The sequence below is a fragment of the Natator depressus genome, chromosome 10, assembly GCF_965152275.1.
Source record: "Natator depressus isolate rNatDep1 chromosome 10, rNatDep2.hap1, whole genome shotgun sequence".
Lineage (NCBI taxonomy): Eukaryota > Metazoa > Chordata > Testudines > Cheloniidae > Natator > Natator depressus.
The window spans coordinates 24,060,429-24,074,611 of NC_134243.1; the positions used below are offsets into that span (position 1 = coordinate 24,060,429).

Here is a 14,183-nt window from a genome sequence, read left to right on the forward strand (position 1 = left end):
TTCAGGCAGGACTTCATGGAGGGTTCCAATAAGAAATGGTGCACCTAAGTTATTGTTCTTATTGGAACAAGGAGGTTAGCCTGGCCTCTGATTGATACATGGCTAGATTTACCTCGCTGCACCTTCTCTGTGAGTGACTGCAGTGTGACCTAGAGAAATGAGACCCCTAGATGGGGGAGGAGGCAAATGAGTACAAAACAAATCTGGTCTATTTCTTGTTTTGATCCACTCCATCTATCTTTTACATCTTTGGCTGGCAGCAGACGGTGCAGAAGGACTGCATGCCATCCACATCTCATGGCTGCTTGGCAGAAGACGGTGCAGTAGGACTGCTAGCAATCCATATTGCCTGCCTGCTCACCATAAGACGGTTCAATAGGACTGACTGCCGGACTTAAGAGAATGACCTGGTCAAGTCACTAAAAATTTAGTCCCTGCGCCCGACGCGGCCAGGAGCACCTTTGACATGACGATGACTGCTACCAGTCGTATTGTACCATCTGCTGCCACAAGGCAATGGGTTGCTGCTACTGTGTAGCAATGCAGTACCGCGTCTGCCAGCACCCAGGAGACATACGGTGACGGTTACCTGAGCGGGCTCCATGCTTGCGGTGGTATGGCGTCCGCACAGGTAACTCAGGAAAAAAGGCGCGAAACGATTGTCTGCCCTTGCTTTCACGGAGGGAGGGAGGGAAGGGGGGACTGACGATATGTACCCAGAACCACCCGCGACAATGTTTTAGCCCCATCAGGCATTGGGATCTCAACCCAGAATTCCAATGGGCAGCGGAGACTGCGGGAACTGTGGGATAGCTATCCATAGTGCAACGCTCCGGAAGTCGACTCTAGCCTCGGTACTGTGGAAGCACTCCGCCGAGTTAATGCACTTCTGTGGGGACACACACACTCGAATATATAAAACAGATTTCTAAAAAAACGACTTCTATAAATTCGACTTTATTCCGTAGTGTAGACATACCCTTAGAGTAAATCCCCTACCTCAAAGTGGCAGTTGTGATAGATACTGGGCCTAATTTTGAGGGGAGCTCAGCACCCCAGAGTTTGCACTGACTTGATCTTCAGTTGTAAGTGATCAGCACTTCTTAAAAATCAGCCACCCCCCCCCCACTTTTTTTTTTTAACTCTCCTCCTCAGGCAATAACTGTAATTGAAACATAGAACTCTAAACTATGAAACATTTTCTTTAATCCTCATCTTTATATGAACAAATAGATTCCAGTTGGCAGCTTTTGTAATTATATTTCCACGTATGACAGAGATTCAGCAGAATCATAGGAAGAAGCAGTGGCTTGCCAAACAAGAAACCCTTTAAAATTATACAGAATGTTGTCTCTTCACATAGCTGTGTCTACAGGTGCACTGTTATATTCATGAGCAGGTAAATCCACAGAATCCCAGCCATGTCCTATTTCTATTTTTCTTACTGGTGTGAATAGACAGGTGGGAGGTAGACGTAGGGTTGCCAGCACCCTTGCCCCAACCCTGCCCCACCTCTCCTCCGAGACCCTGCCCCTTCTCTGAGGTCCTGCCCCTGGCTCACTCCATCCCCCCTCCCTCTGCCGCTCGCTCTCCCCACCCTCACTTACTCGCTCATTTTCACGGGGCTGGCTCAGTGGGTTGGGGTGTAGGAGGTGATGAGGGCTCTGGCTGGGGGTGCGGGCTCTGGCATGGGGCTGGGGATGAGAGGTTTGGGGTGTAGTAAGGTGCTTCAGGATGGGATCAACTGGTTCAGAGAGTGGGAGGGGGATCAGGGCTGGGGCAGGAGGTTGGGGCACGGGGGGGTTAAGGGCTCCAACTGGGGTGCAGGCACTGGGATGGAGCTGGGGATGAGGAGTTTGGGGTGCAGGAGGGTGCTCCAGGTTGGGACCGAGGGGTTCAGAGTGCAGGAGGGGGATCAGGGGTGCAGGCTCTGGGCCGTGCTTTCCTCAGACAGCTCCCAGGAGCAGCAGCATGTCCCCACTCCGGCTCCTATGCGGAGGCACAGCAAGGCAACTCCATGTGCTGCCGCATCCACAGGCGCTGCCCCCACAGCTCCCATTGGCCGTGGTTCCCAGCCAATGGGAGCTACAGAGCTGGCGCTTGGGGTGGAGGCAGAGCACAGAGCCCCCTGGCTGCCCCTACGTCTATGAGCAGGAGGGGGGATATGCTGCTTCTTACAGGAGCCACGGGGAGCCTGCCTTAACACTGCTGTGCTGCCGACCAGACTTTTAACGGCCCGGGCGGCAGTGCTGACTAGAGCTGCCAGGGTCCCTTTTCGACCGGGCATTCCAGTCAACAACAGGGCCCCTGGCAACCCTGGGTAGATGCTGCTACTCTGTGCAGTTTGAAATTCTGATTTTTATTGCAATGTTTGCCCTTCATTTGATTGAAGTTCTAATCCTTTTGGAAGTCTCCCAGTACCAGCTGGCAGAGTTCATAAAATGGTTTCACCATGGGCAAAAATGTACAGAATGCCTGTGTACTAACACACCCAAGCATGGACACTGCTGCAAATGGGATTACATGCTGTCACTCGGCAGACAATCCCTTTTTGAAATGCAGCTCTGTCATACAGATATACAGGACTATTTTCATGCACGTGAAATTGTTTTTCTCCCAATGGCCTAAATTCATGGAAGGAATCACATGGGGATAGGTTGTATTTTGTCAAATTTCAGGCCGAAACTTTCAAAGTAGGATACAGAAATCAGGCTCCAAAATCCCCTTGATTTCGAATTGGGCACCTATTAGGCTCCTTTGAAAATTTTAGCCTTAGTGTATAAGAGGCAGCCATGTTTTACCAATAAATTAAAAACCAGCAGGATCTTATTAAAGGGAAAAAGGCAAAATACCACATTTATTGTGAATACAGAAAGAATCATAGTGAGCAGTTAGTTACAGCTATAACATTCCATTCAATCTCATATTTATTCACACATTCATTCATTCATTCATACACACACACACACACACAGGTTCTGCAAGGTTGTTATCATAGTTACCAGCCTTAGAGTTGCTCATGCCAAGCCACTGGCCAGGTGGCCTGGACATGAGGAGGGAGCAGGGCCTTGTCAGATGCTCATCTGATGCTCCTGGAAGTTGGTTTGCAGAATCAGACCCCAAAGTTCTCACTTTTTAGAGTCTATTTTTATAGGAATTTCTTCCTATGCCAGTCTATGGGAATTGCTTCATCATGCTGTTGCTGAATCAATCAGCAGATAGCACATTCCTGACTGCTCCAAGAAGTTATCTTGTTCTTTGGTTCTCCCATTCTTGAGGCTGTTGGGCGGGTTCCAGTCTGCCCTCTGGGGGTCCTCTGGTTATTTCCACTTGACGCCTTCTTCAGCCGATGGACGCTGGATTCTTAGGCTGGCACCTCCCTGATCATTCAGTTATTATCCACACCAAGCATCCATCCACATACATCCTCTATCTCTATTTTAATCACAATTGTTAATACAACAAAAGGGCGAGGAGGAGTCTCTGGGTGCTGTTTCTGTTGTTAGAGTATTGCTTTGAGTCTCTGTGAATTGCTTTGAGAACAGACTCTGTCTTAGAATGGACTAACGCAATTAGCAGCTTGCAAGTTTCACACAGAGAGGGGGAGAAACAGTACCTAAAACCAAGAGAGCTCTTAATTAGGAATACCCTGGAATTTAAACTCTGGGGAATCAAACTCATTTGTGATTTTAATACAGAACTTCTTTAATATGATCCAACAGCCATTCTCATACTTCCTTTTAAAATTCAGCATTATTGATCTGAGTCCCTGTGCATCCCAGGAAGGCGGAAGCACAAACTGAATAGAAATTAGGCCGGGGAGAACATGTGCTTAAGTGCTGCTCTGAATGGGAATGGATTTAAGCGTGTGCTTTGCCTTAAATTATAAACTCTTTGGAGGGGGTGATGGTCTCTTATACCTTTGTTTGTACAACATTTGGCACAGTGGATCCCTGCTGGAGCCACTGGACACTACTACAATACAATTTAATAGTATGTGGGATGGGTCTCTACAAAATTAAATATAAGTAATTTATGGCTTGAAACAGAAGAAATAAATGTTTCTAAGAGCAGTATTAACTTCTACTGCACACTCTGATCCCCATCAGTAAGGTCACAGAATGACCCATGGCCGCACAGCTGAGCCAATGATTCTGCTCATGTTGGGAATGGGTCCCTTGAATTTTCTGAAGATCCTCTTTCTGCAGGATTTTCAGGCCAGGTGCCCGATTCTCCACTCGAGTCAATTAAGAAGAGCTTCACTTAAGTCACTGCAGAGAAAATGGTGTAAAGCCAGAATGACAACAGGCCAGTTCTCCAAAAGGTGCATCCCAGTAGTTTTGGGGGGATTGAATGTTGTGGGTTTGTGTGTTGGATGTCTGCGTGTCTGTAGCTGGGGAAATTGAATGCAAGACTGAATTTGCGTAATTCATACAAAACTGAAACTTCAGTAGCTATCAGATTGTGATCTCTATCCCTCAAATTGTCAGTTTTCAATTCGTATTGAAATTCAATTCTCTTTGCTCTTTGAACTATTAGTTTAATTTTTAAAGATGACAAAGCAATAATAGTATTTATTATTTTAATTTCTAAAAATGTAGAAGTATCACCAAACCCTACTTTGCTTTCATGAGTCTGGCCTGACAGATTGTCCTGTTACTTCCAGCCTGTTTTTTAGAGAAACAAATGTTTGTCAGATTCATGATTATGTTATTAAATGGTTTTCACTAAGTCAGTCAGGGATTGGGAAAAATTCCTAGGATGTATGTTAAGTGGTTTGATAGCTTATTTGTATTTTTTCTTATCATAGGGCTCAGGTAAACCATGCAATTATATTTGAAGATACAAAGCAGTTATAAACAGTCTGAAGAGGGAATGCTATAAAAAGTTCACAAAGTATTGAAGTAATACTTGATGTTTGGATAGCAGAAAGAGTCAAGATTAGTTGAGGAGAGACAGATATTGAGCCTGATTTAAATCTCTATTATTCCATTTTAAATCAGGACTTAACCCCACTGAATTCACTTAAGTGACACTGGTGTAAAACTTTTGTAAGATTGATCAGGATTGGGGCCATTACCTTAGGAATGTGTGTAATTTTAAAAAAATTAAATGAGGACAAATTTTTAAAACAATTTAAATTTAAAATTTGTCTTGAGTCTTCAAAATAGGCAGAAATGATAGAATACGTTTATTATAAAGTTAGAGGCTTTGCTTGCTTGCTTAAGCTTTTAAGGCTATTGCACTTCTAAGTAAAAGAAGTTAGAATACATTATTTGTAATGAGAAGTAAAACATGCACAACTGGAATTTGTGCTTGCCAAATATGACACTAGGGCTGGCCATTTTTACAGGTCACAGAAAAAAGTGAGATGGTTAGTTCTTTACCTCAGTCAGCTCTAACAATGATTTAATAAATGACTCTGCACTTTTGACAACAGTAAAAATATGAGAACATAAGAAGGGCCATGCTAGGTCAGACCAATGGTCCATCTAGCCCAGTATCCTGTCTCTGACAGTGGCCAGTGCCAATGCTTCAGAGGGAATGAACAGAACAGGACAATTTCAAGTGATTCATCCCCTGTCATCCAGTCCCAGCTTCTGGCAATCAGACGCCAGAGCATAGGGTTGCGTCCCTGACCATCTTGCCTAATAGCCATTGATGGATCTATCCTCCATGAATTCATCTAATTCTTTTTTGAGCCCAGTTAAACTTTTGGCATTCGCAGCATTTCCTGGCAATGAGTTTCACAGGTTGACTGTGTGTTGTATGAAAAGTATTGTCTTGTTTGTTTTAAATCTGCTGTCTATTAATTTCATCAGGTGACCCCACAGCTTTTGTCACGTGAAGAGGTAAATAAGTCTTCCCTATTTGCTTTCTCCATTCCAGTCATGATTTTATAGACCTTTGTTATTCCCCCTTTGCTATCTCTTTTCTAAGCTGAACAATATGTCCTCTTAATCTTCCCTCATATGGAAGCTGTTCCATACCCCTAATAATTTTTGTTGTGCTTCTCTGTACCTTTTCCAATTATAGTATATCTTTTTTGAGATGAGGTGACCAGAACTGTATGCAGTATTCAAGTTGTGAGCATACCATGGATTTATATAATGGCATTATATTTTCTGTCTTATCTCTCTCTTTCCTAATGGTTCCTAACATTTTGTTAGCTTTTATGACTGCTGCTGCACATTGAGTAGATGTTTTCAGAGAACTTTCCAAAATGCTTTCAAGATCTTTCTTGAGTGGGAACAGCTAATTTAGACCCCATCCTTTCGTATGTATAGTTGGGATGATGTTTTCCAATGGGCATTACTTTGCACTTATCAACATTGAATTTAATCTGTCATTCTGTTGGCCAGTTTAGTGACATCCCTTTGTAACTCTTTGCAGTCAACTTTGGACTTAAGTGTATTGTCTGCAAATTTTGCCACCACACTTATTCATAAATGATCTGAAAAAGGGATATGTTGAATAGCACAGGTCAAGTACAGATCATTGAGGGACCCTGCTATTTACTTCTCTCCACTGTGAAAACTGACCAGGTACTGATCTCTCTTATCCCATGACTGCTTATTTTGCCTACGAGCCTTTGATGTTGGACCTTGTCAAAAGCTTTCTGAAAGTCCAAGTACACTATATCGACTGGATCACCCTTGTCCCCATGTTTGTTGACTTCCTTAAAGAATTCTAATAGATTGGAGAGGCATGATTTCCCTTTACAAAAGCCACGTTGACTATTCCCCAACATATTGTTTTCATTTGTGTCTGATTATTCTGTTCTTTACTACAGTTTCAACCAATTTGCCTGGTTCTGAAGTTAGGCTTACTGGTTTGTAATTGTCAGGATCAGCTCTGTATCCTTTTTAAAAATAAGCATTATGTTATCAGTCATCTGGTACAGAAGCTAATTTAAGAGAGAGGTTATATTCCAGGGTTGTTAGTGCTGCAATTTCACATTTGAGTTCCTTCAGAACTCTTGGGTAAATACCATCTGGTCCTGGTGACTTATTACTGTTTGATTTATCAATTAGGACACCTTAATCTTGGACAGTTCCTCAGATTGTCACCTAAAAAGAATGGCTCAGGTATGGGAATCTCCCTCACATGGTCTGCAATGAAGACCAATGCGAATAATTCATTTAGCTTCTCTGCAACGGCCTTATCTTCCTTGAATGCTCCTTTAGCACCTCAATCGTCCAGGGGCCCCACTGCCTATTTGGCAGGCTTCCTGCTTCGGATGTATTTAAACAAAAATGCTGTTAGTTTTTGTGTCCTTAGCTATCTGCTCTTCTATTTTTATTTTTATTTTTTTCCCCACCTACACTATTATATCTTTATACTTTACTTGCCAGAATTTATGCTCCTTTCTATTTTCCTCACTGGGATTTGACTTCCAATTTTTCAAGGATGCCTTCTTGCTTCAAACCTTCTCTTTGCTCTAACCATGGCGGCATTTATTCGTCCTCTTACAGGTTTTTTTTTTTGGGGGGGGGGGGAGGAGAAGGGGGAAGAGGAAACAATACATTTAGTTTTAGCCTCTTTATTATGGTGTTTTTAAATAGTCTGCATGCAGCTTGCAGGCATCTCACCCTTGTGACTATTCCTTTTAACTAGCATCCTCATTGTTGTGTAGTTTCCCTTTTTGAAGTTGTGGGCGTACCATGAAGTTAAATGCTACTGTGGTGGCTTCTTAGGCATTTTTACCCCTACAAGGATTTTAAATTTAATTACATTATGGTTGCTATTACTGAGCGGCTCAGTTATATTCACCTATTATACAAGGATAATATTCTGATGAATTGATAATCAGTCGACACTTGTAATACCCAGAGAATGCTACTGCAGAGATTTCCAGATTGAAGCCTGTCTGCTGGTTGTGAAGTCCCTTTAATACAACTCTCTATTGTATTAGTGTTAATTTGTTACCTAGAAGGTGGCATTCTTAATAAAAATGCCAAGCTTTGAGGTGTGTATTTCGCTGAAGAATGCCTAAAGGGGAGAGGTGATGGTAAGTATTGTTTTGTTTCAGAGAGTTATGCCAATAACACTCATATAAAATTGACAGACGTACATTTTGTTCCTAGATAGGAAACTCTTTGGAGCAGGGACAATTGCATGTGTTTTAGATAGCACAGTTGGGGATGCCTATTGCTGCTGTAGTGCAAATATTATTTTCAAAATGTTGACAATCTTATAGCCAAGGTTTAAATAACAAATCAATGTTGTCATTGAGACTAGCAGACCTTTACCTACATTTTTCCTCTTAAAATTATATATCCTTAGTTGACTTGACCCTACTGGTTTTTCTCTCTTAGTGTGTCAGCTGAATATTTCTAAACCAATTCTGATGGAAAATTAAGACTCTTTCCAGTATAGTTTGTTACAACTATGTACCACTCCCCTAAAAGTTACATCTCAAACAGCAACAGCCCCAAGCAAGCAGATGTCAGCAGTGTGTGTGTCTCCATGTTTCAGGTGGGAAAATGGGAGAACAAGACTCTGAGCCTGACGTATTCCGTATGGCCAAGATTTAGTTCTTTCGCAGACAGTGACCCTGATGACAACCACTTGAGTATTGTTACCCTGGAGGAGGCCCCCTTTGTCATCGTTGAGGATATGGATCCTTTGACAGAAACTTGTGTAAAAAATACTGTGCCATGCCGTAAATTTGTCAAAATTAAGTAAGTACAAACTTTTCTTGAGAAATACCTTTCTTTTCATATACACCTGCTCTTTAGCTTCTTCTTTTTCTTCCCATCAACTCTCTCCCTTATGTCTCCTATTTTGCATTTTTTAAATATATTTCAATTTTCTCTATTTCTTTGTTTTGTCCCACTATTCATGTCTTTGTACAAGTTTTTCCTTTTTGTGATTTGGACTGTTACACACTTTAGCTTCTGATTAATGTTATGTAAATCATATTAAATCAGTGTCTTGATAATAAATTCACAGCAAATTCTCAAATCATGAAGACTTAGTCCTTGAGTTATATGGAAATAGATTACACTACTGGGGAAAAGGTTATAATTTAACACGAGCTTTTAAAACTGATTTTAAAATGTCCAGCCATGTTGAAATGTTACTGATTCGATTAATCCTCTGACAGTGGCAGATATTGAAAAGATATATTTTTTTGTATAATATGCCGTAAAGAAAGCTCTGTGATACAGAATGCCAGTGTGTCGTACTTATCAGTGTCTCATATTTACCAGGATCTAGTCCCACCTCTGCCTGTGACTTTCTCTGCAGTATTGGGCTTGTCACCAAGGCTGAACCAGTGCCCATAGAAGTTAAATGGGAAAAAAAATCTAATTGATTTCAATAGGTGTTGAATCAGGCCCTTAACCAGGCCATGCCTCTGTCTACACAGCTGCAAAATGTGTAATAATAATGGCATTTACCTACTTCACTGGGATGTCTGAGGTTCAACAATGTTTGTGGAACTACTTGAGATACTGGGATGAATGGTGTTACATACGGATTCATCCAGAGCCTCCTGAAATCAGTTAAAGTCTTTTGATTGACTTTAGTAGGCTTTGATCAGACTCTAAACTTGTTGTTGCTGTTTTTATGTATTCCTACAAAACCCTTAGGGTTACTATGATGTCACAGGATCCACTCAAAACTACTGTGGGGATTAGCTCTTTCCATGTCCAGGGCCCCTTCTGTTGCTCCTTGCACACCAAACCTACTGCTCACACTCTCTCTCTCCTTGTTTGTGACTTGACCCTCCACCCAGGTCACTATACATATTTTCCCCTTCCAGGGTATCAAAATCTTTCCTTGCTTGCAGTCTCTTGCAGTTTTCCCATTCATTACCCCACAGTGCCAATTCCTCAGTGGCTGGCAGGGGAACCTGGGCCCACCATCTACTCCAAGTTCCGGCTCAGGGACCCTCTAATCAAGAAGCTAAGATCTGTTCCCTCCTGGACCTTACCACCTTTCCCCTCAGCCCTTTCCTTACCTCCTGGCTTCCCCAGGTTTGCCAGCTTCACAGCTCCTTCTTCTCAGGGAGTAACTGTAGCTGCAAACACACCTCCCCTCTCTGAGGGAGTGACGGCAGTCTGCTTCCCTGCAGCTCCCTCTGCTATCAGCTTCCTGGCTTGATAAACTCAGCCCAGTTCCTTCCTCCTCAGCTGGGCTCCCTTATTCAGCCAGGGGATTACTTACACCACCTGATTGCCCTCAGCTGTGGCCTGTTTGGTTAGCTGGCTTCCTTCTTACCTTACATTAACCCTTTCAGGGCAAGTGTGGGTGAACACCCCATCAACATGGCCTATCAGAACACTCACATTTTTCTAAATTGCTATGGTCATGAAATGTGCACTGAAGTAAAATGTAAGAGAAATTTCCCCTCTTGAATCCACATGGCTGATCTGAGTTTTGTTATTCTGCTTGCTCTGCATGCACAGAACTCTGCTTGAGGCTGATGGGAATTCTGTGTACTTCCAGAGGGCAAAATACAGGGGCCCAGAGCCACCTATTGGAACTGCAAGGAGATTTTTCTCCTCACTTTCAGATTAAAATGGATTGTAATGATTTAATATAATTTTCATGTGGGAGAATTACATAATGGAAGGCATAAGTGCTAAATGACAAGAAGCCACGTGTGTGTGTGTGTGTGTGTCTCTCCTGTTGCAAAAAGCTATTGCACTTTTGTCTAAATAATTAAATATTCATTGGACCAGGGAGAGGGGCTGGCTTTGTGGCCTCTTGGTTAAGGCATGTGATGACCTGAACTTGGGTCTCACACCTCCCAAGTGAGTGCCCTCACCAACAGGTTATTGGCTATTCTGGCTGGTCTCTGTCTCTCACTCACTCCCATACTCCCAGCCACCCCTGGACATGAGAAATCTTTCCAATGAAAGTTTCATTGAAACTTACGCATTTCCATGAAAACATTTGGTTTTGAGTAATTGACATTTTCTGAGGAGAAAGAATTAATTGAAAATTTCCCATCCAGTTCTAGTCAAGACCATACAAACCTCTTTACACAGGAGGACAGTATATTCCAGTGGGAAGGTTAATGGAATGGGAGTTATGAGGCCTATGTTGTATTGCAGGGTCTACCGTTGAACTTCTGTATAATCTTGGAAAAGATACTTCAGTTCTATATTTCAGTTTCCCCATCTGACTGGGGTAATGACACTTGCATCCCTTTAAGTAGTGTGAAATTTATGTATGAAAAGCTCTCTATAAGAACTGGGTTTTATTTATTATTATATGTTTGAAATGAGCCTTGTACTAGAGACATGCTTTTGATTTATGTAACACTTATTTATAAGGCTCAGTTTAATCCTGCTGAGTCATTTAAAGATAAGGATTTTATTGGCAAGACCTGCTAACACCATATAAAATGTCATGTGTGCACTATTATTTCTAAATTGGTCCAAGACAACAATGGTCCTCGTCAATTGCTTCTCAGTATGGCAAAAAGTTTATTTAAGCCTCTTTTGTTCATTATCTGAGCAATTTAGCCCCAATATTATATTATATTATATTATATTTATTATAGCTCAGTATGTTAAGTCCCCTTTTCTTCCGAGTGCTATTTCAAGTACATCAGTAGTTTTAAATTGGACCCAGTGCTACCTTCAGCTATGTGGGTACCCATCCCCTTCTTGTAAAACTGGTCACAGGAATTTGTAGCTGTCTTATAAGATACATGGCAGAAGTGTGATACCAAACAATCCAATCTATTGCTAATTAAATCTATCTAGGGTATTTATAAGGTACTATCACCATCCTATGTAAATGCTGAACAAATTTATGAAGAAGCAAAACATTGCAAGGCAGAATTTTACCACACTGTCTGTATGTCTCACTTTTGAATTCCACTTATCTACTGATAAATACAGTAAAACTTGCTGGTATGTAGCCTCTTCTGTTTTTCATAACTGAACTGGTTGGTTCTTTCTTTCATGTTAACAGCAATTCAACTAATGAAGGAACTAACATAAAGAAATGTTGCAAGGGATTCTGCATTGACATCCTGAAGAAGTTATCTAGAACTGTGAAGTTCACATATGACCTATATCTGGTGACCAATGGGAAGCATGGCAAAAAGGTCAATAATGTGTGGAATGGAATGATTGGTGAAGTAAGTTCTGTTAGGTAAAAGAACTCTTAAGTAAAAACTTGGCAAACAAGTGTTTTGAATTCATTTGGAGAAATATGGTATACCAAGTGTGGGTAATGTTGTTGGTTTCTTCTCTTTCTGGATCAGGTGGTCTATCAGAGAGCAGTTATGGCTGTGGGTTCTCTGACAATTAATGAAGAGCGTTCAGAAGTGGTTGACTTTTCAGTACCATTTGTTGAGACTGGGATAAGTGTCATGGTGTCAAGGAGCAATGGCACGGTTTCTCCATCTGCATTTCTAGGTATGTTTTTTTTTCCTCCTTCCAGATCAGTTTAATTGCATTTCCATAGACTTTGAGAGCTTTTGCTATAATCACCAAGAATCTGATTGCATTGTTCCTCATTATTTGCTATGTTATGTTTCCAGGTTCTAGGGTCTTTTACAAATGGTAGTTCAGATCTCACCCAAAACATGTATCTTACCAATAGTCATACAAACTAGATCTTACAAGTATTTTGTGAAAATCAACACTGACTGCACTTAAAAAGTTCCTGTTGTTTAGAACATTCCTATCTTTTTGAGAGAGATTCCTTAGATTTAAACATGAGAATCAGCACTTACCCCTCCTAATGGAAAGCTCTTTCTTTGTAAGCACGACTACTATGGGTAAGTTACATCCACCACAGCATTTCTTTTGCTGGTTTTATCTTTGATTAAATTCAAGTTCGTTACTTCCCTTTCAATAAACCATGTTCTTCTTTCCAATAAAATTATTGGAATTATTGGTGGTATCGTTTAACACACACAGAATTTTTTTCTAAAATATTTTCCCACCAGCCTGTAACTTTTGCTGAGGCTGCTTTATTATTAGCTGCTCACCTGGGGGCTCCCCTGCTATCCTTCGCACACCACATGGCTGGGTTGGGCCCATTATAATGTAACTATATGTGATGTGAAGATCCACTTAGTTATTTATTCTACATTTGTTGTTCGATGGTGCTTTTTGCTCTTTTTAGTTTGCTTCTGTTTATTTTTTAATTCTACACCTCATTGCCAGACTGTTTATATTATTTAAGTACATTCTGCTTAAACTATTGTTTATAGCCCAGCTTAGCTGCATTGTCCTGTTCTGCCCTTTTCCTTATTTCTGTTTTACCTAGTTTAATTTGAGGTGTAGCATTGCTGACAGTCTTGGACGTTTTCTGTCTAATATTTATTTCTGATCAGAAACATTCGGAGACATTTCAGTACCTCTAAGAGAACTTCTCTGATATTGTACCACATCTCCTCTGATCTGTATTTCAAATTGTATCTTAACTAGGTTCTCCCAAATTAAAACTTATTCAGCCTATGTCTTTTTTTTTTTTAAAGCAACATCTAAAATGATCTCTGGGTTCTCAGTACTCCTTCGCCTTTAAAAACACATCCTAATCCCCTTTAATTTTTACATAGCTCTTACACCAATTAATATATGAATATTGAATATATATGAATAAATAACACAATATAAATATATGTGAATAAATAAACAAATATAAATATATGAATAAATAACACAATATTTATTATAAACACAATCTGGGTTTCTTAAAAGGGCTCCCCTTATGTCTATCTACTTCCAAACTGACCTGGAAGTCTCCAGCACCCCTTAAGAAACTGTTGTTGTTTTGCTTACTTGCTACACTATTCCAGCAAAAATATTCTCATTACAGATGGGTATGATCCATCTTATTTAAATAAATAAATCTCAGTCCATCACTCCCTCTCTAAATAATCTTTCAAAACATGTAATTCAGATTTAGCAAAATTATTGCTACACTTGCTAAGAAGCTAGGCAAAAACTACTATTACTTACCTTAAAAAATCTGTTCCAGAGATTAAAAATATAACTTGCGAAAGGCCATCTTTGCATGTGGTAGAAACATATAGAGATGCCTGCTCAATGGAAGAAGAGGAAAAAGTAAAATAAAAAGCTCTCTTCCGTGTTCAGTGGTCACATGCCCTTACATGAGACATTTGAGTGAATGGCCTGTCGTGTCTTATCCCTGCAGCAAGCTGCCTATATCTCCTGATGTGTCACAGGCACAGAAATTATTATAGA

The 14,183-nt window shown here is 40.9% G+C and overlaps 1 protein-coding gene across 1 annotated transcript in view; it reads left to right on the forward strand.

Moving 5' to 3' along the window:
* The window catches only part of GRIN2A (glutamate ionotropic receptor NMDA type subunit 2A), a 288,119-nt gene that overhangs the window by 198,200 nt on the left and 75,736 nt on the right, over window positions 1–14,183 (forward strand). Inside the window, exons 4-6 of the mRNA XM_074965468.1 lie at window positions 8,479–8,684; window positions 11,935–12,103; window positions 12,230–12,383. Of these exons, the coding sequence (XP_074821569.1) occupies window positions 8,479–8,684; window positions 11,935–12,103; window positions 12,230–12,383 (529 nt within the window). The remainder of the gene's footprint in view (window positions 1–8,478; window positions 8,685–11,934; window positions 12,104–12,229; window positions 12,384–14,183) is intronic.